General features: G+C 42.9%; 1 protein-coding gene across 1 annotated transcript in view; it reads left to right on the forward strand.

The window, feature by feature from the left end:
- pllp (plasmolipin) overlaps positions 1–27522 on the forward strand; it is a 42855-nt gene that overhangs the window by 11948 nt on the left and 3385 nt on the right. The window contains exons 2-3 of the mRNA XM_043707136.2: positions 20263–20439; positions 27105–27227. Coding sequence (XP_043563071.1) covers positions 20263–20439; positions 27105–27227 — 300 coding nt within the window. The remainder of the gene's footprint in view (positions 1–20262; positions 20440–27104; positions 27228–27522) is intronic.

Here is a 27522-nt window from a genome sequence, read left to right on the forward strand (position 1 = left end):
ATAAGACTTAACTAGGGACTTGTCATCTCAAAGCTGGAATACTGTGAACAGTTTTGAATCCACAAGGCTATATTTAAAAAAAAACATAGGCCATTTGTCCCTTTGAGCTACCTCTGCCACTCAATAGAATCATGGCTGATCCAACATCCTGTCTTTCCCTGACCCTTGATCCTGTGACTGACTTTGCCTTAAATATACACAAGGACTCTGCCCCCACAATGCTCTCTGCCAAGGAATTCTAAAAACCCCTATAACTCTCAGAAGAAATTCCTCCTCAACTCAGTCTCCAAATAAAGGGACACCAATTTTAGACTCTGTCCTCTGGCCTAGACTCTCCCATGAGGGGAACCATCCTCTTAACATTTACCCTGTCCAGCCCCTCAAATATCCGACATGTTTCAATGAGATCACCTCATTCTTCTAAATTCCAGTGAATAGAGTCTCAATCAGTTTAGTTTCTGTTCCTTAGAAAATTACTCTATACCAGGAATCATCCTCGTGAACCTTCTCAGAACTGCCTCCAATGAAACAACACCTTTCCTTAAATAAAGGGACCAAAACTGCTCTCAGTACTCCAGGTGTGGTCTCACCAGTGCCTTGTAAGTTGCAGTAAGACTTCCCCACTCTTATACTCCAACCCCCTTGAAATAAGGGCCAACATTCCATTAACTTCCCTCATTATCTGCAAGCGTGCTAGCTTTCTGTGTTTCATGTACAAGTACACTCAAGACCCAAAAACAACACATTCTGGAGTCACAGTGGGTCAGACAGTATCCATGGAGCAAGTTAACGTTTCAGTCAAGATGACTGTTTATCAATGCTGAAGTGAAGTGTGGAGGGGACAGCATTTATGCTATAGTTTAGGAGGGGTAGTGGCAGGTGTAGGGTGCTGAGGGAGAAAAGATGTTGATAGTTCAGATGAAGTGACCAGAATGTGAGAATGGCAGAATAAAGGTAGTCTCCAGCCAGACTTGAAAGGACAATAAGTGAAATGGGGGGAGGGGAAAACATAATAAGCTAACAGAAAGGGAGGAGATGGGAGTGGTTTCACAATTTGAAAGTGTTGAACTCCATATGAAGTCCAGAAGGTTGTAAAGTGCCTATTGTGAAGATGATGTTCCTCCAGTTTGTGCCGTGATGCAGCATGCCAAGGGGACAGACGTGTGATCATGCGAGCAGGATGCTGTGTTAAAATGACCAGCTGCAGGAAGGTCTGGGTCCTGCTTGTGCGCAGACAGGAGGTGTTCCTCAAAGCAGTCACTCAGCCTGCATTTGGTTTCTCCAGTGTAGACTGGGTCATATTGGGTGCAGAGAATACAATACACAGAATTAGAGGAGGTGCAGGTGAAATGTTGCTTTACCTGGAAAGACTGTTTGGGCCCTTGGATGGTGAGCAGAGAGGAGGTGAAGGAGCAGGTGTTACATCTTTGGCAATTACATGGGAATGTGGCAGTGGGAAGGGGAGCTTGATGTTGGTGGTTGTGGAGTGGACTAGCGTATCCCAGCGGGAACAATCCCTGTGAAATGCAGATGAGGGAGTGAGGGGAAAAATGTTTGGCGTTCTGCTGGAGTTGTCTGCAATAGTGAATGATCCTTTTGGAAGTGGAGGCTGGTGGGATGACAAGTGGGTCCAAGGGGAACCCAATCACGATGCTGAGTGATGGGAAGGAGCAAGGGCAGAAACACGGGTGAAAGGTCGAATGCGGTTGACTGCCCTGTCAACAACAGTGGGTGGGACTTCTTGCAGTTTTCCTGCATTTAAAATAATACCGTTCTTTTGTGTTCTCTTCCAAAATAAACAACTTCACATTTCCCCACATTATACTGCATTTGACAACTTTTCCCCACTCACTTAACCTATCAATATTTTTCTGTAAACTTTGTATCCATCTCACAACCTGCTTTTCCATTTATTTTAGTCATCTGCAAATTTGGCTGCAGTATGTTCACTTCCTCTCTCCAAGTCATTAATATAGACTGTAAACGGTTGTGAACCAGCCCTGAGCCCTGTGAAACTGGGTTCACCCTGTGAGCTAACAAAAGCCCTGTGTTCCAGGTCACAAACCTGGAAAAAAATCCCATATCCCCATTGGCTGTTCCCTGCTCATGAGACAATTCTCAATCCATGCCAATACACTACCTTCAATGCTGTGGGCTCTTATCAGATGATTCCTTTGTGAGGTACCTTGTTGAACGCCTTCTGGAAGTCCAAATGCAACATATCTACTGGTGGTCTCTATCCACTCTGGTTGATGTTTCCCCTGGTGAATTAGTCCGACATGACTTCTCTCTCTTGAAGTCATGCTGACTCTGCTGAGTTATCGTTTTCCCAATATTCTGCTATAATGTTCCTTAATTAATTCCAATCCTTTTCCAAAAATAGATGTTGGGCTATTCAATCTATAGTTATCTGCTTGTTGTCCCCTTTCTTTTTGAACAGGGGTGTCACATGAGTATTTTTCCAATCTTCTGGTACTTTCCCAGAATTCATAGATTCTTTTTTGAAAGTTTACATCCAATGCATTCACTGTCTCGAGCTACTCTCTTAGGATCCTAGAATGCAGACCGTCAGGGCCCCGGGACTTTACCTGCCTTTAGCTCCATTAGTTTGTCTGATACTTCTCTAGTGATGGTAGTTAATTCCTTCCCTGTATTCGTCAGTATGAACGAGATGTCGGAAGTATCTCCCACGGTGAAGGCTGGTGCAAAATATCTATCGGTTTAAATCCTGTTATTTCCTTGCTTCCCCATAACCATCTTCCCAGGTTCCCTTTTCTAATGGACCTATGTTTCTTTCGTTCGTTCATTCGTTCGTTTGTTCGCTTATTTCTTTCCTACCTACTGTGTGGAAGAGCATTCCAACCTGGTCCCATAACCCCGTATTTCCCTTGGCTAATCCACTGAACCTGGACTCGATGGGCATTTGACTATAATTATAGTTGTGTACAGTTTTCTCAAGGCAAAACAGTGACAATGTTTTGAATACTTCCCAGTGATTCCACGCAGTGTAAATGGGAAAAATCTGGTGGTAAGATGCCAACTACTAGTTATTCTGCAGCTGGCACAGCATGAGACTATGGATTAACTCTTCCTTGCTGCTGTTGCACATATAGAATGCAAAAGATCATGGTGATACTGAATTTGAATTGATTCCACTACATGAAAGCTTTTTTTTAAAAAAAAACGCATCATAATATAACAACAGTGACTGACGGTGCAACACTGATTTCTTGAAGTTTTCTAACAGAACTCTAGTAGAGAGCGGCTGCAGTCACCAGGACAAGTTCAGGGCATTCAACTACAGACTGCAGCAAAAAAGTATCAAAAGCAAACTGGATGCTCACGAGAATTTACAAGAAAAATCTAAAATCTTAACAGTGAAAGCATGCAGTGGATTTGGCAGAATCCAGGGAGTGAGCAGAGCCGTTAGTACTTCTCCATAGGTCTTTCACCAGAATATAAAGAGGGATTACCTTTTTTTAAATATTTGCAGCTGTGAAATGATACCAGATTGTTCGGTGCGGTGTAGCAGGCACCTATCTCTTTAATATTAGATTAGGCAAGGAGAATCATTGAATCCCTCGTGGAAGCAGGCCATTTGGCCCATTGAGTCCACGCTGACCCTCCACAGAACATCCTCTTCCCTTATCGCTGTAACCCTGCATTTTCCCCGGCTGATCTACCTAACCTGCACATCTTTGGATTGTGTGTGAGGAAATCGGGGCACCCGGATGAAACCCACACAGACACTGGGAGAATGTGCAAACTCCACACACTCAGTCGCCGCCTTGTTCTATGCTTTTTCCTTTAAACTTAATACTCTCCTTAATTTCTTTTGTTAGCCATGGGTGGTTTAGCCCTCTCTGAGAATCCTCCACTTCTCCCCCCCCCCCCCCCAACCTTTTGCTGAGTGTCACACATTCCTTCCTTAAATGTCTGCTCCTGCTAATCTAACCACCCAGTTCACTTTAGCTAACTCTGTCCTCGCATCATTGTAATTCTCCTCATTTAGGTTAAGCACAGTTGCTTCCAACCAGAGTTTCTCTATCTGAAACCTGAATATTAAATTCATCACGTTATGGTCACCACTTCCTGGGGATCTTTTTTTACTTGCCCGTCACTTATTAAACCTGTCTCATTACCTGATTCAAGATAGCCTGTTCCCCAGTTGGACCCATGACTTATTGCCCTAAGGAACTTGCTGAATTTGTTGTAACTACCCTTTCCAATTTGATTAACCCAATCAAGATTGAAGTCACCCATAATAACTGCTCTATTCTTGCATGCTTGTACTCTGATATATAGGGTTTTATATAGCGTGATTACTGTTTGGAGATCTGTGTACTACTCCCAATGTTGCATTTCTCTTGCCCAAATGAACTCAACATCACCTGAGGCTGGACCATCTCTTTCGAGTGCCTTTGTTTCATTTCTTGTTAACAGTGCTACCCTACCACCTTTTCCATCTCTCCGGTCTCTGAAAGGTCCGATATCCCGGAATGTTTTGATCTCCTTCTAACCATTATGGCAACAGAAGTTTGGCAGAAGAATCATTTTACTGGCTTTTCTAACTTTGCTTTTTGCAGCTCAGATTCATAATTGATAAAATACATTGTCTTGCTGTTACTTTCTCCGCATTGCCGATCAACGGATAATGTAGCTACAGCTGCCCAGCACTGCTTCAGCTGTGTGGTTTTTAAAAAATAGGTATTTTTATTAAAAATTTTAACATTTTTACAAGTTTACAAATAAAAAAAACCCCAAGTATAAACATTAATATACAATTAAATCTTAAATAATAACCAAAATCTATCAAACAGAAAAAAGAGATACCAAGAGAAAAAACAAATCTCAACTAACTACTAATCTAACCTACAACTAACCAGAGTGTATAATTAAGTCTCTTACATTATTCAGTGAAAAAAACCGACGGGATAACACAGAAATTGAGTAGTGAGATACATGCTCGGAATGTGTTAACATCAAATCATAACAAAACCCATATTCGTGTGGGATTCCTCTCCCAAGGGGCCCCGGACCAGCCAGGTTCGTAATCTCAATTAAATAAAAGCCCTTGTTAGGATAGCCGAAATACCTGTATTTGTGTAATTAAAGAAGGGCTGCCATATTTTGTGAAATAATTCGGTCTTTCGGTGCACCATATTTGTAAGGAAGTCAAGGGGAATACGTTCCATAATTAATCTGTGCCCGTTTGAAAGTCCAGGGGGGCCCTCAGCCACCCAGTTAACCAAAATATTTTTCCTTGCACAGAAAGAGAGAATAGAAAATAATCTCGACCCGTGCATATCCAGGGAGGGTAAGTTCGAAAAGCCCAAAAGGAGAGATACTGGATCCACTCTAATTTCTGTCAGAGCACTTGCTACTTTAATCTGATATCTATGGATCTTATGACAGGTCCATAGGCAATGTACAAGAGTGCCCACCTCTATTTTACATTTGGGACACATTGGAGATGCTCCTGCCTTAAATTTTGCCAATTGGTCCAGTGCTATATGGGCCCTGTGAAGTATCTTTAACTTAATGGCCTTGAGTTCTGTTGCAGATGAAGATTTTTCTGGCATTTTCCCAAATGTCATTCCACATGTCTATAGAGATTTCCAGTCCCAAATCCTGGTCCCATATTTTAAGCAGTTTGTCCATATCTCCCGATACTTCATCCTGTAATAAATGATAAATAGTGCTGACCGAAGATACCCCCATTGGCCATAACACTCTACGTTCTCTGTCTGATTTATAAAGACTACCTAATAGTAGTCTTCTTCTGTATGTAATCTCGAATTTGGAAGTATCGAAAGAGATCACCATTAGGTAATCCAAATTTCTGATGCAGCTGCTCAAAAGACATCAGGACCCCTTCTTTAAATAGGTCCCCTAGACATGAGATACCCCTGGATCTCCAGAGTTTGAAAGTGGCATCTGTAAGCCCCGGTTGAAACACCCATGCTCCCACTATCGGAGCATAGGGGGATGTTTTCTGTGAGTTGCCCTCATTTTGCCACATTATATTCCAAGCTTTAATTGTGTTTAGTATTATAGGGTTTTTACATTGATCCGTGATGATTTTACTCTTGTCTGAAAACAAAAGGTTAATAAGTGGGCATTTTACTTGAGGCCTCGATGTCCAGCCAGATTGGGTCTTGTCTGACCCGCAATCAATCGGCTATGTAGCTTAATAGGGAACTTAACTGATATTTCCTAAAATCTGGGAAGTCCAATCCTCCCCTTGCCTGTGGAAACTGTAGCTTCTTCAGCTTAATGAGGGGCTGTCTATGATTCCAGATAAAGGAACCCAACCAGCCATATAATTTACGTAGTGCCAGCCTCGGCAGCATCACCGGAAGCATTCTCATAGGGTATAGGAGACAGGGCAGGACATTCATTTTAATTAGTGCTATTCTACCCAGCCAGGAAATTGGAAGGTCTCCCCATCACTGGAGGTCCTGCCTTATCCTTTCCAGTAAATGCACAATGTTAGCCTTGTATAACTGACCAAATACTGGGGTAATAAAAATGCCTAAATATAAGAAACCCTCCAGGGACCACCGAAAGGGAAAGTGGGATCCGTCCACTAAGTGGGGTATCATAGCAAGGCCACCCATTGGCATAGACTCCGATTTTTGAAAAATTAATTTTATAGCCTGAGAATGTGCTAAATGTATCAATAACTTGGATTAAGCGAGGTACGGACATCAAAGGATTACTGAGGAATAGAAGAACATCATCTGCATACAGGGTAATTTTATGTTTACCTGTACCAATCCTCGGGGCCGTTATATTAGGATCAGCCCATATAGCTGGTATTGAGACTGCCTCGAATGTAATGAGGGATACATGGGATTCCAATAGATCAATTGTGTTAGAGGATCCTCTAGTCTGAGGCACAGACAGATGTTTCTGTGGCCAGCAGTGAAAAAGCAGAATGGTGTGTTGCTTCCCTGGTGCCAGGATCAAGGATGTCTCAGAGAGGGTGCAGAATGTTCTTAAGCGACAGAGGGGCCAGCAGGAGGTCATTGTCCACATTGGAACCAATGACATAGGAAGGGAAAAGGTTGAAATTCTGAAGGGAGATTACCGAGAGTTAGGCAGGAATTTAAAAAGGAGGTCCTTGAGAGTAGTAATATCTGGATCACTCCCGTTGCTACGAGCGCAGGAATAGGAGGAGAGAGTAGATGACTGCATGGCTGAGGAGCTGGTGTATGGGAGAAGGATTCCCATTTTTGGATCATTGGAAGCGCTTTTGGGGTAAAAGTGACCTGTACAAGAAGGATGGATTGCACCTGAATTGGAAGGGGACTAATATACTGGCAGGGAGATTTGCTAGAGCTACTCGGGAGGATTTAAACTAGTAAGTTGGGGGAGGGTTCCCAGGGAGGTAGTGAGGAATGAAATCAATCTGAGACTGCAATAGTTGAGAACAGAAGTGACTCAAACATTCAGGGCAGGCAGGGACAAAGCAGAGAACAAGGTAGGACTGATAAATTAAACTGCATTTATTTCAATGGAAGGGGCCTAACCGGGAAGGCAGATGAACCCAGGGCATGGTTGGGAACATGGGACTGGGATATCATGGTAATTACGGAAACATGGCTCAGGGATGGACAGGACTGGTAGCTTAATGTTCCAGGATACAAATGCTACAGAAGGATAGAAAGGGAGGCAAGAGAGAAGGTGGAGTGGTATTTTTGATAAGGGATAGCATTACAGCTGTACTGAAGGAGGATATTCCTGGAAATACATCCAGGGAAGTTATTTGGGTGGAATTGAGAAATAAGAAAGGGATGATCACCTTATTGGGATTGTATTATAGGCCCCCTAATAGTCAGAGGGAAATTGAGAAACAAACTTGTAAGGAGATCTCAGTTATCTGTAAGAATAATAGGGTGGTTATGGTAGGGGATTTTAACTTTCCAAACATCAACTGGGACTGCCATAGTGTTAAAGGTTTAGATGGAGAGGAACTTGCTAAGTGTGTACAAGACAATTTTCTGATTCAGTATGTGGATGTACATACTAGAGAAGGTGCAAAACTTGACCCACTCTTGGGAAATAAGGCAGGACAGGTGACCGAGGTGTCAGTGGGGGAAGCATTTTGGGGCCAGCGACTAATTCTATTTGTTTTAAAATAGTGATAGAAAAGGATAGACCAGATCTAAAAGTTGAAGTTCTAAATTGGAGAAAGGCCAATTTTGATAGCATTAGGTAAGAACTTTCAAAAGCTGATTGGGCACAGATGTTTGCAGGTAAAGGGACAGCTGGAAAATGGGAAGCCTTCAGAAATTAGATCATGAGAAGCCAGAAAAAGTATATTCCTGTCAGGGTGAAAAGAAAGGTGGTAGGTGTAGGGAATACTGGATGACTAAAGAAATTGAGGGTTTGGTTAAGAAAAAGAAGGAAGCATATGTCAGGTATAGACAGGATAATCAAGTTAATCCTTAGAAGGGTATAAAGGCAGTAGGAGTATACTTAAGAGGGAAATTAGAAGGGCAAAATGGAAACATAGCTTTGGCAAATAGAATTAAGGAGAATCCAAAGGGTTTTTACAAATATATTAAAGACATAAGGGTAACTAGGGAGGGAATATGGCCCCTCAAAGATCAGCAACACAGCCTTTGTGTGGAGTTGCAGAAGATGGGTGAGATTTAAACGGGTATTTTGCATCATTGTTTACTGTGGAGAAGGACGTGGAAGATATAGAATGTAGGGAAATAGATGGTGACATCTTGAAAAATGTACATATTACAGAGAAGAAAGTGCTGGATGTCTTGAAATGCATAAATGTGGTTAAATTCCCAGGTGTACCCTAGAACTCTGAGGAACTGGGGCAGTGATTGCTGGGCCCTTTGCTGAGATATTTGTATCATTGATAGTCACAGGTGAGGTGCCAGAAGACTGGAGATTGGCTAACATGGTGCCACTGTTTAAGAAGGGTGGTAAAGACAAGCCAGGGAACTATAGACCGGTGAGCCTGACCTCTGGTGGGCAAGTTGTTGGAGGGAATCCTGAGGGACAGGATGTACATATATTTGGAAAGGCAAGGACTGATTAGGGATAGTCAACATGGCTTTGTGCGTGGGAAATCATGTTTCACAAACTTGATTGTTACTTAAAAAAAACAACTCTAGGATTGCAGGCACAGTGCTAGGTGTGATCTATATGGACAAAGTTCCCATGGGAGACTGATTAGCAAGGAAAAATCTCATGGAATACAGGGAGAACTAGCCAATTGGATACAGAACTGGCTTAAAGGTAGAAGACAGAGGGTGGTGGTGAGAATTGTTTTTCAGACTGGAGGCCTGTGACCAGTGGCGTGCCACAAGCATTGGTGTTGGGTCCACTACTTTTTGTCATTTATATAAATGATTTGGATGTGAGCATAAGAGGTTTAGTTAGTAAGTTTGCAGATGACACCAAAATTGGAGGTGCAGTGGACAGCAAAGAATGTTACCTCCGATTACAATGGGATCTGGATCAGATGGGCCAATGGGCTGAGAAGTGGCAGATGGAGTTTAATTCAGATAAATGCGAGGTGCTGCATTTTGGGAAAGCAAATCTTAGCAGGACTTATATACACTTAATGGTAAGGTCCTAGGGAGTGTTGCTGAACAAAGAGACCTTGGAGTGCAGGTTCATAGCTCCTTGAAAGTGGAGTCGCAGGTAGATAGGATGGTGAAGAAGGTGCTTGGTATGCTTTCCTTTATTGGTCAGAGTATTGAGTACAGGAATTGGGAGGTAATTTTGCAGCTGTATAGGACATTAGTTAGGCCACTTTTGGAATATTGCATACAATTCTGGTCTCTTTCCTATTGGAAGGGTGTTGTGAAATTTGAAAGGGTTCAGAAAAGATTTACAAGGATATTGCCAGAATTGGAGGATTTGAGCTACAGGGAGAGGTTGAGTAGGCTGGGGCTGTTTTCTCTGGACCATGGGAGACTGAAGGGTGACCTTATAGAGGTTTATGAAATTATGAGGGGCATGGATAGGATAAATAGACAAAGTCTTTTCCCTGGGGTGGGGAAATCCAGAAGTAGAGGGCATAGGTTTAAGGTGAGAGGGGAAATATTTAAAAGGGACCTAAGGGGCAACTTTTTCATTCAGAGGGTGGTACGTGTATGGAATGAACTGCCAGAGGAAGTTATGTAGGCTAGTACGATTGCAACATTTAAAAGGCATCTAGATGGGTATATGAATAGGAAGGGTTTGGAAGGATATGGGCCAAGTGGTAGCAGATGGAACTAGAGTGGGTTGGGATATCTGGTCGGCGTGGACGAGCTGGACCGAAGGGTCTGTTTCGGTGCTATACATCTGACTCTGATTCTATGGACTGAATGAGGGTATTACTGGGGATTCCAGTAGGATTGTTACTAGGATGACCTATTGCCTTCCTACTTACCTTCCAACCCCCACAATCTCCTGCCCCAGCCCCACTCCCACCTCCATTTATCTCCCAGCTCCCTTCCCCCTTCACATTCCTGATGGAGGGCCTCTGCCTAAAATGTCGACTCTCCTGCTCCTCGGATGCTGCCTGACTGGCTGTGCCTTTTCCAACCCCACTCTCTTTGACTCCAACTCTCCAGCATCTGCAGTCCACACTTTCTCCTCCTCGTTACTACTTTTTCCCCACCCCAGTCATTAACAAGGCATGATTTCAAACTTTGCAGATGACCTAATTTGGATGTGCTGTGAATAAGGGAGAATGTTGATTATTGCAAAGAGGAGACATGCTGGTGGAAAGGGCAGACAAGTGGCAGATGCAACTTTAACGCAGAGAGATGTGACATTCCAATTTGGTCGGAAGAATGAGGAGGCAATGTAAAATCGGGGTGCTATCCTAAAGCGGGTGTAGGTTAACTAATCATCAAAGCAGGATGAGTAAGTGGCTTATAACATTTGAGTTTCTAAGTTTGGTGAATATAGTTGAAAAGCATGGAAGCCATGCTTTTAAGAAAATGAAAAGTGCTTCATGTAACATCTTTCGCAATCATCGATGACTGACTGAAACTTTGAGGCAAAGAAGGTTTTTTTTTTTCTTTTTGAAGTATATTGTTGGAAGTATTCAGCTATTTTGTACATGGTGAGCTCCCAGGAACAGCAGCATGGTACTGTCCAGATAAGCTATTTTTTTTTTTCAATGATGCTAACTGACTGTTCTGTTCTGGACCCTGAATGAAGTCTGGCCTGTTGGATCACATTGTCGTTAAAATGGTGATCAGTCACATGAGGCTGCAGAGGCTGTTGACAGAACAGAAGTTTATTACTCAAACGAAAGACATGAATAAAAACAAGCCCTCTAAATATAGAAAATGGTTAGATCTTAAAACAGTAAAACAAAGCTTCAGCTCGCTTTCCAAAGCCATGATTTAGTGATTCAAATTGAGAAAGCATGTACCCTATCTCCCAGTTCCTTTTTGGTTTCAAATTCACCGACTCCTGAGCATTGCTGTGGATGTGGAATCCATTTGAGTCTTTTCCAAATCTGTCAAAATGAATTCCTCCCGAACAGCCTAAAGCTTCCCCAGGTCTAGTAACCTGTAGATTTCTACCCCAACTCTTATGGTGTAGAAATTCCACAAGTTAAATGTTCCTACTAAGTTGATTGCTTTCCTTGAATGTTTCTGTCTGGAGAGAGAACTAAACTCCTGCTGCAAGGGAGGGTTTAAAACTAGATTGGCAGGGAGGTGGGATCCTCAACAGCAGGGAGGCAAGTGCGATCTCAAAGGAGATACAGTAATCAGAAATAGTAAAGTGAAGAGGCAGGTCAGGGACAAGGAATAACTGATGGATTAAATCGCAGTTATTTCAGTGCAAAAGGACTGACAGATGGGTCTGTGCATGGATAGATATTTGGGACTGGGATACTATAGCCATTACAGAAACATGGCTGAGGGAGGGAGAGGACTGGCAGCTTAACATACCAGGGTACACGTGCTTGAGGTGGTGGAAAGAGGGGAGGGGGAATTCAATTTTTGATTCCTGCTGTGATACTCACCTTAATCAGGGATGAAATAACTGAAGAATATTCCATTGAGGCTGTGGGTGGAGCTAAGAAATAAGGAGTTGGTGATGCTCTTGGGGTTGTTATTAGAGGCACCCAGAGTCAAGGGGAATTAGAGGAACAAATATGCAGGGAGATTGGGAAGACTTGCAGGAGCAATAGGGTTGTCATAGGGGATTTTAATTTTCCTAACATAGACTGGGACTGCCAGAGTGTTAAGGGCTTAGATGGGATGGAATTTCTTTAAATATGTTCAGGAAAATCTTTTCCTCAAGCAGTCTATAGAGGGTCCCACATGGAAAGGGCAAAACTCGACTTTTTCTTGGGAAATGTGGAAGGACAGGCAAAGGATATGGCAGTGGGGGAGCATTTTGGGATCAGTGACCATAGTTCTATTGACTAGTTATGGAGAAGGACAAAACTGGTCCAAGTGTTCAAGTTCTAAATCGAGGCAAAGTGAAATTTGATGGAATTAGACAGGAGCTTGCAGGGGTTGATTGGAGTAGTTTGTTTGCAGGCAAAGGAACCTCTGGCAAGTAGGAGGCCTTTAAAGTGAGATAGCTGGAGTTCAAGGTCTGTATGTTCCTGTGAGGGTGAAGGGGAAGGTTGACAGGAATAGCTAACCCTGGATGAAGAGATATTGAGGCTTTGATCAGAGGAAAGGCTCAGGTACAGTCAACTGGGATCAAGGGAATCTCCGGAGGTTTACGGGAGTTTACTGAAGAAGGACATCAGGAGGGTGAGAAGGGAGCATTAGAAAGCCTTGGCTGAGAAGATTAGGGTGAATCCAAAGAGGTTCTTTAAGTGTATTAAAGGAAAAAAAATAACTGGACAGAGAATAATACCCTTCAAAGACCAAAGTTGACATTAATGGGAGAACTGCGGGAGATGGGGGAGGTTCTCAATGAATATTCTCCTCTCTTTACTGAGGGGAAAGACATGATGACTTGGAAGTTAGTGGTGACATCAAGGGGATAGTCCATATCACAGTAGAGGAGGTGTTGGATGTATTAAAATGTACGCAGGTGGATAAATCTCCTGGTCCTGACCAGATATATCCAAGAACACTGCAAGAGGCTAGGGAAGGATTGTGGGGGCCCTGGCTGATGGTTTTTGTATCATCGTTAGCCACGGGTGAGGTCTGGGAAGACGGGGGGGGGGGGGGGGGGAAGCAAATGTTGTGCCCTCAAGAAGGGCTGCAAAAAAAAAATGGGAACTATAGACCAGTGGGCCTAACATCAGTGCTGGGTAAGTACTTGAGAAGATTCTGAGATAAGATATATATGCATTTGGAAAGACTGGGTTGATTAGGAATAGTCAGCATGGCTTCGTGCAAGGGAGATCATGCCTCACAAATGTGTTAGAGTTCTTTGAAGTGACCAGGATGGTCAACGAGGGCAGGGCGGTAGACATAGTCTATGTGGATTTCAGTAAGGCCTTTGATAAGGTTCCACATGGTAGGCTGCTTGGACGGTTAGATAACATTGAATCCAGGGAGAGCTGGCAAATTTAGATATACAATTGGCTTGATGGTAGGAAGCAGAGGGTAATAGTGGAAGGATGCTTGTCAGACTGGAGGCCTGTGACTAGTGGAGTGCCTCTAGATTGGTGCTGGGCCCATTACTGTTTATGTATATCGATGATTTGGATGAGAATGTACAAGGCATAATTAGTAAGTTTGCAGAAGACACTAAAATAGGTGGCATCGTGGACAGTGAGGAAGGTTATTGAAAAGTGCAGCAGGACCTTGATCAACTGGGGAAGTCGGTTGAGAAATGGCAAATTAAGTTTAATATAGATAATTGTGTCATTTTGCATTTTGAAAAGTCAAATCAAGGCAAGAGTTTCACGGTGAATGGTAGGGCCTTGAGTGTAGTGAAACAGAGGGACCTTGGAGTCACAGGCAGACAGGGCAGTGAGGAAGGCTTTTGGCACAGTATCCTTCAGTCAGGGCATTGAGTATAGAAGTTGGGAAATTACATTGCAGTTGTACAGGACATTGGTGAGGCCGCACTCGGAGTACTGTGTTCAGTTTTGGTCACCTTGTTATATTACAGGATGTTATTAAACTGGAAAGAGTGCAGAAGAAATTTACAAGGTTGTTGTCTGGACTCAATGGTCTGAGTTATAGGGAGAGGTTGGACAAACTAGGACCTTTTCTTCCTAGCATAGGAGACTGATGAGGGAACTTTTTTTTATAGAAGTGTATAAGATCATAAGAGGCATGGATAGGGTGAATGCAATTGGGTTTTTTTTTTCAAGAGTTGGGGAATCAAGGACTCGAGGGCATCAGTTTAAGGTTAGAGGTGAAAGAATAAAAGGGAACCGGAGGGGCAACATTTTTTAATGTGGCATGTGTATGGAATGAGCTACCAGCTGAAGTGGTTGAGGTGGGTTCATTAACAAAATTTAAAAGGGCATTTGGACAAATGTGTGGATAGGAAAGGTTTAGAAGGATATGGGCCAAGTGCAGGGAAATCGGGTTGGCGTGGGCAAGCATTTTGGTCGACATGTTTGGGCCAAAGGGCCTGTCTTCTGTGCTGTAGGGCTCTGACTCTAAATGATTTGAGGCCACTCGGGTCCTCTCCAAACTGCCCTAAAAGCTTTCAACCTCTGGACTTTCTGAACTCAAACCAATCCCTAATTATTCTAAACTAAAAAACTAATGACTTTCAATGTTTACATACCATGAGCCTCTCAGCATGGTTTTGCAGTCACCTATTCTCAGACCTGTTAGGTCACTGTTTGAGACTTTGACTGCTGTCTTTTGTGAAGAGTTACTTTTCCTTAAATAAAAGGAACTAACATCCATATGCCACCCTGGGGTCTGAAATCCGCATTCTAAATGTTATAAATAGCTATGCATCTTTTTTGTGTTTTTTGATTGTGTTCTGAGAAATAAACCTTGACCAGGGCACGGGAGTCATTCTTGCTCCTCAGGAAACTTTTTACATCTGTTTTTGATGTTTCAATGTAGAGGCAGTTCCTTTGGCATTGCAGCCTTCCCTCAGTAGTGTACTGCACTGGAGAGTTTGCCTCCATGTTTGTGCTCCAATCTTGAAGTAGGATTGAATCTGGAACCTTGTGACTAAGTCGCAAAATATCAAGTTAAGCAACACGTGAAGTCCTTTAAATGTGAGCTGTCTTAAAGCCAAAATGCACATACAACAGCAATAGTTAAATATAAAGTTCCTATGAAGAGAATTTTGGAACATTCAGTAAAATGTTCATATTGCCCATTCCCCAACCCAGTCAGTTCTCATAATGTGTTCATTTACAAACTTGCTTCAGGGCACAGAACATTCAAAAATTCATCAGTAATGAGATGGACAATGTCCTCCAATAATCTGCAAGCTCATCAAAATAGTTTGACTGTGTTGTAAAACAAAAATGATACTGATGTACTGGTCACAGTTTCCTCAGAGGGACCCACATTCTAGCCACCTCCCCATCTCCACATTCCCCATCTCTGGAGGGTGAGTCCGGGAGAGCTTGGGGACTTATCTGGAGATGAACAAAAGGGTGATGTCACCATCTATTGAAATCCTGAGTACTGTGGCTTGCAGATTGGGATCAGTAGAGCACTTTGGCAATTATTGCTCCTCGCACTGCAACAAGCATTAACAATACCTTGATGACACAGGATTACATTTCATTCAATTTTTTATAGTGACAAGGGAAGCCTATTGAAGCGTGTCATGCACTATGACAACACATTACAAAGCAAACAAAAATGGGAACACTGAATCCATTGTCAATCTGCGACGATGAAAACAATGGAAATGCAGCAGTGAGAATGGATCAGCCCTTAAAACAACAAAGCACACTGTACAGCTATGTACAATTCTTCCCTCGCAAGGATTCACAAATGCTAATTCATTTAGGGTAATATTAACAATTTCTTGTATCTTGTTCTAGAATTCTTGTTTTTTAAATTCTTGTTTTGAATTGGATTTGAATTTCTTGATTTTGATCCACCGTTTTGAATTGCTCTTTCCTCTTCCCAACACTGTCAGATTAATGCCAATTCTAACTCTGTCACTAACATCAGTGAGCTAGAGACTGAATCTGGAACCTAAGCCTATACCTGAAAGCCAAATCAGGCTAGGTATTCCTGTAGTGAACCACCAGAGAACTATAAAGTATACATAGCAATGGACTGCGGATATCTTCAAACTAGAACTCTTTGATTAGTAACAATTGTTCTGAAAGGGGGATAACCTTTTGAGCACACTTTCTAATTTAAAAAAATTGTTCCTGGGGTGTGGGTGTTGCATTTATTGCCTTTTACCTATTAGTCCTGGCAAAGGTGGTGGTTAGCATTAAACCTACAGCAGTCTTTGAAGTGTAGAGATATTCAGTGTTAGGGAGGGAGTTTCAGGATTATTGTACCCAACAACAGTAATTATTGTTCCAATTCCGGATTGTGGAGGGGAACTTTGCACGTGAACACCACTGCCTGGAGCTGCTGTCCTTATCCTTGTAGATGGTAAAGGCTGCAAATTTAGAAGTAAATAGTACCATGTCTACTGCCAATCAAGCAGGCTACTTTGTCCTGGATGGTGTCAAGCTGCTTGTGTATTAGAGCTCCTGGAATATTCCATCACACTCATCACTTGTAGATGGTGGACAGGCTTTAGGGAGTCAGGAGGGGAATTACTCGCTGCAGAATTCCTAGTCTCTGATCTGCTCTTGGAGCCACTGTATTTATATCTTATCCAGTTTCTGGTCAATGGTAACCCCAGGATGATGATGATTGGGCAGGGGTGGGGGGAGCTTAGATTCTGTCTTGTTTCAGATGGCCATTTCCTGGCACTTATATGCATGAGTTTAACTTGCCACTTATCAGCTCGAATCTGCATATTATGCAGGTCTTGCTGCATATGAACACTAATTACTTCTGAGTATCTGAGATGTTGTGAATGGTGCTGAACATTGTGCAATCTTCAGTGAATATCTCCACTTCTGACCTTGTGATGAAGGGGATTCATTAAAGCAGCTAAAGAAGTTTGGGCCTAGGACTTTACTCTAAGGAAGTCCTGGAATTGAGATGACTGACCACCAACAACCACATCGATCTTCTATCTGATAGCAGAGTTTTCCCCTTGATTCCCATTCACACATGATTTCCTTCGCATCCTATCATGGACAGTTATTCTCCTCCCCCTCTGGAATTCCATTCTAGTCCATGTTTGGACTGACATTGTAGTGAGGTCAGGAGCCAAGGAGCTTTGGCCGAGCCCTAACTGATTGTCAGTGACCAAGTCATTATTGTAAATCTCTCGATAGCACTGTTGATGAGACCTTCCGTTGCTTTTGCCAATTATTGAGAGTAGATTATTGGGGTGGTAACTGGCTGGATTGGGGTTGTTCTGCTTTTGTGTACATGACATAACTGGGCGATTTTCCACATTGTCAGCTAGATGCCAGTGTTATCTTCATTGCTTAGACCATTGAGTATCGGAGTTGGAATGTAATTTTGAGGTGGTACAGGGTGGCGATGAGGCCAATATTGGAGTAGGGTGTAAGGTTCTGGTCACCTTGCTATAGGAAGGATATTACTTAAATTGGAGAGGGTTCAGAAAAGATTTACAAGGATGTTGCCAGAACTGAAGGATTTGAGCTATAGGGATAGGCTGGGACTTTTCTCATTGGAGCCTAGGAGGTTGAGGGGTGACATTGGGTTTATAAAATCATGAGGGGCTTGGATCAGGTTAATAGCAAAAGTATTTTCCCTATGGTTGTGGAAGTGGGACCTCTTTCCTTTACTCCATAGTCAGTCCGGTGTCTGTGGGGATTCACCGATTTACTGTGGTGGTCTCTCTCCAGCAGGCTCTGAAACTTCAAAGACTCAATGCTGCACTAGGGTAATTCCACTGGAGAGAGAGTGCTGAACCGAACTCACCTGTCTTCAGCCCCAAAGGGTTGGTGTCCAGAGATGCAGTGAGCTCAGAGCGAGGAGAGTGAAAAGGGAAAGAGCCCCAATAGCTGGCCGTGCTGTCCCCTTTTACCCTTGCGATTCCAGAGTGTAGGCTGGCTCTGCCCCTCTCCAGTGATTGCTGGGGCTGGTTTAATCTCATTGTTCATGGAAACAAAAGGGTCGATACCATCCCAAGTTTACTTCATGAAGCCTCCCAAACTGTTTTCAGGTTAGAGTAAATTGTTATCCCATTAACTAGATAGGCTCCATTGTTCACAGTTTTGGGGCTCGTTACCATTTCTATGCCTGTCCCTTTAAACAATGTCTGGCGGGTGCCATTTTGTTGGTCGAGTTGCCTCATACCTCTGAGGATTTCTTTCCCCAGAAGAAGGTGTCCTTATTCTGGCAGGCCTGCTGGGAAATCCTGCCTGCACAGATGCCAGGTTGACTAGTTTTTCACAAAAGGCCATTTTCTTTCAGTCTTCCCTTTTTAAAACTGGGGATTGCCCTGAAACTGCTACAGGGTGGACCGGTTCAAAACTAGGGGGCATACCTTTATGATGAGAGAAATTTCAAAGGAACCTGAGGGGGATCTTTTTCATACACAGGATGGTTCCTATGTGGAATGAACTGCCAGAGAAAGTGGTGGGCTGCAGACACAGTTATAATATTTAAAAGACGTTTAGTAAGTACATGCATAGGAAGGGTTTGGAGGGATATGGACCAAACATTGGCAAGTGGAACTAGTTTAGTTTGGAAAACTTGGTCGGCATGGACAAGTTGGACCAAAAGGTCTATTTCTATTACTCTATGGCTGGGGGAACAGCAAGTTCTGGGGCAGGTGTCTTCGCTACTATTGATGGGATGTTGTCTGGGCCCAGAGCCTTTATAGTATCCAGTGCCTCACTCTGTTTTGTGATACCATGTGGCATGAACCAAATTGCTTCGAAATTGGGGTCAACTGGAAGGAGTGCTGCACTGAAATAATGTGACTGTGTCTTTTAAAACAACACCTAATAATGAATGCTTTACAATTTTCAGTATTCCCCTCAACACACAAGCCCAAAATGTACATTTCTAACAGATTATACATCATTAATGGTAATGGTTTTCCTGCTAATTGAAAGCAATTTGTGTTAACCTGCCTGTGATGGTAAAGGGAGGATTCTTAACTCTGTCCTAGAACTGATCTGGATGCTCTAATACTGGAGTTGGAGACCAGGCTTTGTTAGGACAAACAGAACTTCCCAGTTTTTATTTCCCTTGTGCTCTTACTTGCATCAAATATATAGACAAGATGTTTAAAAAAGACATTTGCCTTCATTGTTCAGTCCTTTGAGTGTATGAGTTGGGAAGTCATGTTAAGGTTGTACAGGACATTGGTGAGGCCTCTTCCAGAATACTGTGTCCAGTTTGGTTGTCCACTTATAGGAAGGATATTATCAAATTGGAGAGGTTTCCGAAGAGATTTTCCAGGATGTTGCCTGGTATTGAAAGTTTTTTTGTTATGAAAGACGAGGACTTTTGTTTTCACTGGCAGTTAGGAGATTGACAGGTGACTAGATTAGAAGTTTATAAAATAGTGAGAAGTATAGATAGTTAAGGATAGTTGTCTTTTTTCCTAAGATGGGGAATTTTAAGACAGGAGGGCACGTTTTTAAGGTGAGAGGAGAGAGATTTAAAAAAAAACGTGACAGCGAATGTTTTACACAGCGAGCAGTTCATGTGTGGAATGAACTTTGAGGAAGTGGTGGATGTGGGTACAACCACAATGTTGAAAAGACATTTGGATAGATACATGAATAGGAAAGGTTTTGACAGATATGACCCAGAAACAAGCAGGTGGGACCATTTTAGTTTGGGATTATGTTCAGCATGGACTGGTTGGACCGAAAGATCTGTTTCTGTGCTGTATGACTCTGAGAAGTACTCTGCTTTTAATGGCTCTGGTACAGTAATAGCACTTTAGTCTCTGTTCGCTCTAAAGGTTAAGCACCAAATCCAGATTGAAACTCCAACACTGAACTGCTAGTGGTGCCACCTTTGGAACAAAATATTCATCTCGCGTAAATGTAAAAGGATTCATGGCCCTGCTTTGAAGAGAAGCAGGAGAGATATTTTTATTTTGAGGATCCTGACCAATCTGCTGAGAACCTATTACCTGAGCATTTACTCACTGCTGTTCATGGGAGCATGTAATGTGGAAAATGGCTGCATTTTCTACAACATGACCTTTCACAAAATATACTTGTTGATCTGTGAGCATCCGGAGGGAAGGATGCTATTTAAATGCAAGTTCTTTCTAATGGCTTTATTTTGTTTTGTACAGGCTTTTGGCTTGCTTGTGTGGGCATTGATTGCTGGTTCAAGAATCTCACGCGGTGATGCTGCATTCGGATGGGTGATCTTTGTGGCTGTAACCCTATGGATACTCACCATTGTTATCTTTGTCTTCTACATGCTGAGGCTGACTCCGAAACTGCCAATGGTGCCATGGGCTCATCTGGTAAGTTTCAATTTTAACAGCAGCACCTTTTCAGTGTAAGTGATGCTCCAGGAACAAGTGGCATTTGTCACTATGGTGAACAGACAACACATTGTCCATTTGGTTTCATCAGTTTTTCAGTTCCCTACTTTTAAAACTTTGTTTCAGGATGCAAGTCATTTGTCAGTCTGCAAAAGTAAGCCTAGTGAGTGGTAGGGATCAGGCCAGTGCCATTAATATCTCTGGCACTTCCCATTCACTTTCATTCCTGATCGTCATGGAAACAGCCAGAAGTGATAATGAGGACCGATTTAAGCACAACTTATGATCTAAATACAGCACCTGGGCTCCAAGTGGGAGCAGATTTCAGCATTAACTTCCAAAGGGGAATTGGCTACATTTTGTTTTGAAATGAAGAAAGTTGCTGGGTTTTGAGGCAAGATAATGGACTAATTGTATCTGTTTCTTTTAATGAAAGATCCAGCACAGGGCATGTTGGTCCAAATAGCCACCAAGCAAAATGTTTTTTCACCTTTTTATCATAAAGGATTTTGTTGCCTGTTCTCTGGTTTATCATGCATTACCCAAAATGCGTTGCTAAATTTGTTTATCTTTGTATTGTGGTGTTTGATGCTCAAAGGAGTTTCCTGCCTTTTAGGTAACAGAGCAAAACCTTGGCTCCAGATGGTGCATTCTCATTTTGACTGCATTCCTTGGTAACAAACACAGAAGTTCCTGGCAAAACTCAGCTGGTCTAGCAGCATCTGTGGGAAGAAAGCATAAACTTGTTTGCTTTCTCCCATTCTGGTCTGGTTGAAAGACTGTTGCCTTTATTATAGCAATTGTTCTCTGGCTATAGTTTAAAATACTATGTACAGTATAGAGAATATAAGATTGGCTGATCATAGTAAGTGGCCTTAATAAAGGAGTTATTAGATGGACATGGGGACTTCAGGACAAGGGAAATAAGTTTTTATAACCTCTGCAGCTCTGGCAAGTATTCTCCCAAAGAACACTCTCAAGACCTCCCCACATTTCCAACTAAATGAATTAGAGTCTTAGATATCTCCAAACTGTGTTTTAAGATTAAATCAATCGCATTCATGAAGATTTTTTTTCCAGTGGATGAGTTTGTTTCCGGCTTATGTCTCTTTCTCCACCCCCCCCCCCCCCCCCCCACCATGGTACTAAGTTGGGTGGGAGGGTGCACTGTGACAAGAACGCAGAGATCCTTCAGCATGATCTGGACAGAGTGGGCAAAGCAATGGCAGGTGCAGTTTAATTTTAATAAATCTGAGGTTATTCACTTTGGAAGCAAAAACAAGAAGGCGGATTACTACCTGAATGGCTGGCTGTAAATTGGGAAGGGGAGAGTGCAGCAGGACCTGGGTGTCACTGAAAGTGGGCATGCAGGTGCAGCAGGCAGGAAAGAAGGCAAATAGTATGTTGGCCTTCATTGGGAGAGGTTTCGAGCAGCTGCAGTTGCTGCAGTTATACAGGGCCTTGGTGAGGCCACACCTAGAATATTGTGTGCAGTTTTTGGCCTCCTTTTCTGAGGAAGGATGCTCTTACACTCAGGGGAGTGCAGCAAAGGTTCACCGGGCTGATCCCAGGGATGGTGGGACTGACGTATGAAGAGAGACTGACTGACCTGACTGACCTGACTGACCTGACTGACCTGACTGACCTGACTGACCTGACTGACCTGACTGACCGACGATTGTTTTCACTGGTGTTTACACAAGTGGGGGGAGGGGGGGTGCAGTGGGGGTATCTGCATTGAGGCTTAGAAAATCCTAACCATCTGGATAGGGTAGATGCAGCGAGGATGTTCCTGAAAGTCCATCCTTCAGGATCAGAGCTCACAGTCTGAGGATTCTGGGTGGATCATTTCAGACAGAGATGAGACCTTTCTTCACCCAAAGAGTGGTGAGCCTGTGGAATTCATAACCACAGGAAGTAGCTGATGCCAAAACATTTAACGTATTCGAGATGTGGCTAGATATAGCAGTTGGGGCGAATGGGATCAAAGGTAATGGGAAGAAAGCAGGATTAGGCTATTGAGTTGGACGATCAGCCATGATCGCGATGAATGGTGGAGCAGGCTTGAATGGTCATCTCCTGTTCCTATCCTCTGTCAGTAGGGTAGGATGCTGCAGGAAAAGCTGCGTAGATGTGTTACCTTTAGGAAAGGGAGGCTGGTAGTCCAGGAGTCTCCTGTGATGATACCCATCTCAAAAATAAAAAGTATGCTGCTACGGAGAATACAAGGATTATAGACTCTCGGGGGAATGTAGCACTGACAGCCATGTTACTGGTACTATGATTGGCTGTACTGTAAAGAGGGGTATGTTGGGTTCTAACCAATTGATTTGTGATGAAGGACTCAGTGGGGTCAGGGGGCACAGATTGACATTTTTGCAGCTGACAGTCAGACATGGTGTATTTGCCTCCCTTGTGCCAGGGCCAAGGATGTCTCAGAGGGTGCAAAATATACTCAATGTATCTATGACCAGCGACATAGGAAGAGAAAAGCATGCAGTCCTGCTGAGAGAATGTAGGAAATTTAGGCAGGAGGTTTAAAAAGTAGGTACTAAAGGGTAGTAATATCTGGATTACTCCCGGTGCCACGTGCTAGTGAGAGTAGGAATAGCAGGATAGAGCAGATGAATGCGTGGCTGAGAAGCTGGTACAAGGGAAAAGGATTCACCTGTTTGGATCACTGGAATCTCTTCTGGGGTAGAATTGACCTACAAAAGGAGGACGGATTGCATCTGAATTGGAAGGAGACTAATATACTGGCATGGAGATTTGCTAGTGCTACTCTGGAGACGTTAACCCACTAAGGGAGTGGAGTGAACCAGAAAAGTTAGCAAGAAAGAGAGAAGTCTGGGGCCAGTACAGTTGAAAAGTCAAGCAGTCAATGCAGGCAAGAGCAAGGCAGAGAACAAGATGGAACTGACAAATTAGACTGCATTTATTTCAATGTAAAAGACTTTCATTCTGGAAAGTGTGAAAATAAGTCCTCTGGGCTGGATGGGATTTATCCTAGGATTCTCTGGGAAGCCAAGGAGGAGATTGCAGAGCCTTTGGCTTGATCTTTGTCATCATTGTCTACAAGAGTAGTACCAGAAGACTGGAGGATAGCAAATGTTGTCCCCTTGTTCAAGAAAGGGGGTAGAGATAACCCTGGTAATTACAGACCAGTGAGCCTTTCTTGGGTTGTGGGTGAAGTGTTGGAAAAGGTTATAAGAGGATTTATAATCATCTTGAGAGGAATAGGTTGATTGGGGATAATCAACACAGTTTTGTGAAGGGTAGGTTGTGCTTCACAAACCTTAGAGTTCTTTAAGAAGGTGACCAAATAGGTGGATGAAGGTAAAGCGGTCGATGTGGTGTGTATGGATTTCAGTAAGGCGTTTGATAAGGTTCCCCACGGTAGGCTATTGCAGAAAATATGGAGGCATGGGATTGAGGGTGATTTAGCGGTTTGGATTAGAATTTGGTGAGCTGAAAGAAGACCGAGGGTGGTGATTGATGGGAAATGTTCAGCCTGGAGTTCACTTACCAGTGGTGTATGGCAAGGATCTGTTTTTATAAATGACCTGGATGAGGGCGTAGAGGATAGGTTAGTAAATTTGCAGATAACACGAAGGTCGGTTGAGTTGTGTTTAGTGATGAAGGATGTTGTAGGTTATAGTGGGATGTAGATAAGCTGCAGAGCTGGGCTAAGAGGTGGCAAATGGAGTTTAATGTGGAAACGTGTGAGGTAATTCACTTTTGAAGGAGCAACAAGAATGCAGAGTACTGAGCTAATGGTAAGATTCTTGTTGTGTAGATGAGCAGAGTGATCTGTATCCAGGTACGTAGATACCTGAAAGTTGCCACCCAGGTTGATAGGTTTGTTAAGAAAGCACAAGGTGTGCTAGCTTTTTTTGGTAGAGGTATTGAGGTTTGGAACCATGGGGTCATGCTGCAGCTGTACAAAACTTCTGGCACGGCCGCACGTAGAGTATTGCGTATAGTTTTGGTCACCGCATTACAGGAAGGATGTGAAAGCTTAAAGGGTTCAGAAGAGATTTTCTAGGATGTTGCCTGGTATGGAGGGCCGGTCTTTTGAGGAAAGGCTGAGGGACTTGAGGCTGTTTTCATTGGAGAGAAGGTTGAGAGGTGACTTATAAGATAATCGGAGGGTTACATCAGGTGGACAGTGAGAACCTTTTTCCTCTGGTGATGGCCAGCACGAGGGGGCATAGCTTTAATTGAGGGGTGATAGATATGGGACAGATATCAGAATCAGTTTCTTTACTCCGATAGTAGTAAGGGTATGGGACGCACTGCCTGCAACAATTGTGGGTGGCACGGTGGCACAGTGGTTAGCGCTGCTGCCTCACAGCGCCAGAGACCCGGGTTCAATTCCCGTCTCAGGCGACTGACTGTGTGGAGTTTGCATGTTCTCCCCGTGGCAGCGTGGGATTCCTCCGGGTGCTCCGGTTTCCTCCCACAGTCCAAAGATGTGCAGGTAAGGTGAATTGGCCATGCTAAATTGCCCGTAGTGTTAGGTAAAGGGTAAAAGTAGGGGTATGGGTGGGTTGCGCTTCGGCGGGTCGGTGTGGACTTGTTGGGCCGAAGGGCCTGTTTCCACACTGTAATGTAATGTAATCTAATCTAATAGTAGACCCGCCCAACTTTAAGGGCATTTAAATGGTTATTGGATATTCATATGGATGAAAATAGAATAGTGTAGGTTGGAGGGCATCAGATTGGTTTCACAGGTTGGCGCAACATCGAGGGCAGAAGGGCCTGTACTGCTCTGTTATGTTTATCATATCAACAGAATGCTGATCCTGAAATTTTGTAACTGAAAACATGCATCATGACACAAAAAAACACTCAAATGGGGCACATTGAAATGTCAACATTTTTAAAATACTCCCAATTGCGTCCTGCACTGTATGTCAAGGCCTTTAAATATCACATCATTCATCTGTCCAGTTTGAGTTGTTGGCAAGTTATTTAATACTTAGTACAGAATGTCAAACCATATAAGTATTTTTTTTTTGTCCTTTTTGTAATAAGGGCAGATTCTCAGAGTACCTAACACTTGTGCTTGGAGAAGCTGACCCTGTATTGTGGAGAGACTTCATAATAGTTATAACCCCATGCCAGATTGTGACTCAACATTGACTCTGCTGCTCCTTGGATGCTGCCTGACCGGCTGTGCTTTTTGACTGTGATTCAAAGGGCCCAAGTTTGGAATGTTCCAGAATGATCCTTCAACATGTGTTAACCTCACTGGGATTACAGCTTCACCGAATCTTATCCAGCTTGGATTCTGAGAGTTAGCTTTCATTGTGGAAAATTTCAGACTTTGGCTTGTATCTTTTTAATTCTGGATTTGATGAAAGAGGCTTGTGACCAGCAATGTTCCATAGGAATCAGTCCTGGGTTCACTTTTGTGTCTCCTTTATATTACTGATTTGGATGGAAAGATAGGAGGCATGTAAGGTTGTGGTATAGTGGACGATGAAGTAGGTTATCTAAGATTACAAAGATCTTGATCAATTAAGTCAATGGCAGATGGAGTTTTAATTAGCTTAGATTTCCTCCAGTGTGGAAATAAGCCCTTTGGCCCAACTAGTCCACGTCAACCCTCTGAAGAGTAACCCACCCAGACTCATTTCCCTCTGACTAATGCACCTAACATTATGGGCAATTTAGCATGGCCAGTTCACCTGCACATCTTTGGACTGTGGGAGGAAACCGGAGCACCCAGAAGAAACCAGCATAGACACTGGGAGAATGTGCAAACTCCACACAGACTGTCGCCCAAAGCTGGAATTGAACCTGGGACCCTGGTGCTGTGAGGCAGCAGTGGTAACCACTGAGCCACCGCGCCATATTTATCCATTTAACTTGGATAAATGTGAGGTATTGCATTTTGTTAAACCAAGGAGGTAGAACTCGTACAATTTAAAAGTAGGGCCTTGGTTAGTGTTATGGAATACAGAAACCCAGAGTGGAGGATTTTAAGACTGGGGACATTTTTAAGGTGAGAGACAGAGAGATGTCTTTGTTTTTATATAAAAAAACCCAGCAAGGGGCAAATTTTTTGCAGTAGTTCATATGTGGAATGAGCTTCCAGAGGAAGCGGTGGATGTGCGGACAGTTACAATGTTTAAAGATATTTGGATAAGTACAAGAAATGTTTGGAGGGATATGGATCAGGCAGGTGAGACCAGTTTAGTTTGGGAATGTGGTCGGCATTGATTGATTGGACCGAGGGGTCTGTTTCCATGTGGTGTGACTCTGAGGAGATTTCAAAAGAGAGCTGGTTATAGATTGAAAAGTTAAGTTAGAGGCTATGGAGAGAGTGCTGGAGAATGGGAGTGAGATGGGTAACTTCTGAGAGCTAATACAGACAAAATAGGTCAATTGGCCTCATTCCTCCTGTAAAATTCTAAAAATTCTCATAGCTGGAATTTACTAAATGGCAACATGCCCCAGGATTTTAAATCCTTAATTCTCTTTCCCTTTAAAGCAGTGTGTTTGGGAAGGGGCTTGTCGAATGCATATTTGATTACATTTGTGACAATACACAGATATTCCTAGTCGATTCAAGATTCTTTTAAATATACTGTAGTGACCTGCAGCTTGTGAGAACCTGTTTTACCTTCATTCTGCAGTGTCTGTACTTTAACTTGGGTGCTACAGTTCTGTACTTAACCGCCTTCATTACCAATGCATCATCTGTTGACCCAACATCTCTTAAAGGGACTTACAGATACAACAACAGAGCAGCTGCTGCGGTGAGTGTATACATGTATTTTAAATTTTGGCTTTTATTGTTTAATGTGATTGGTGTTTTAATTTATTAATGTTCAAAATGTTAAAATCTGACATGAACAGTAATGAAATAAATCTTATTAATCTTGATAATAGGATAAACAGTACATTTCCTTGTTTGTTATAACAATCTTGCTTGTTATTTTTAATGGCTCTGTTTTTATAAAGCTGTTCAAATTGAACAGCAAATAACAGCTGTTTTTTTTTCTGGTTTCTATTGTCAGCAGGGACCAGTCACAAGACTTGCAGGGAATTGAG

Source organism: Chiloscyllium plagiosum, unplaced genomic scaffold, assembly GCF_037043375.1.
Source record: "Chiloscyllium plagiosum isolate Xiang-an unplaced genomic scaffold, Cpla_swu_hap1 HiC_scaffold_17, whole genome shotgun sequence".
NCBI lineage: Eukaryota > Metazoa > Chordata > Chondrichthyes > Orectolobiformes > Hemiscylliidae > Chiloscyllium > Chiloscyllium plagiosum.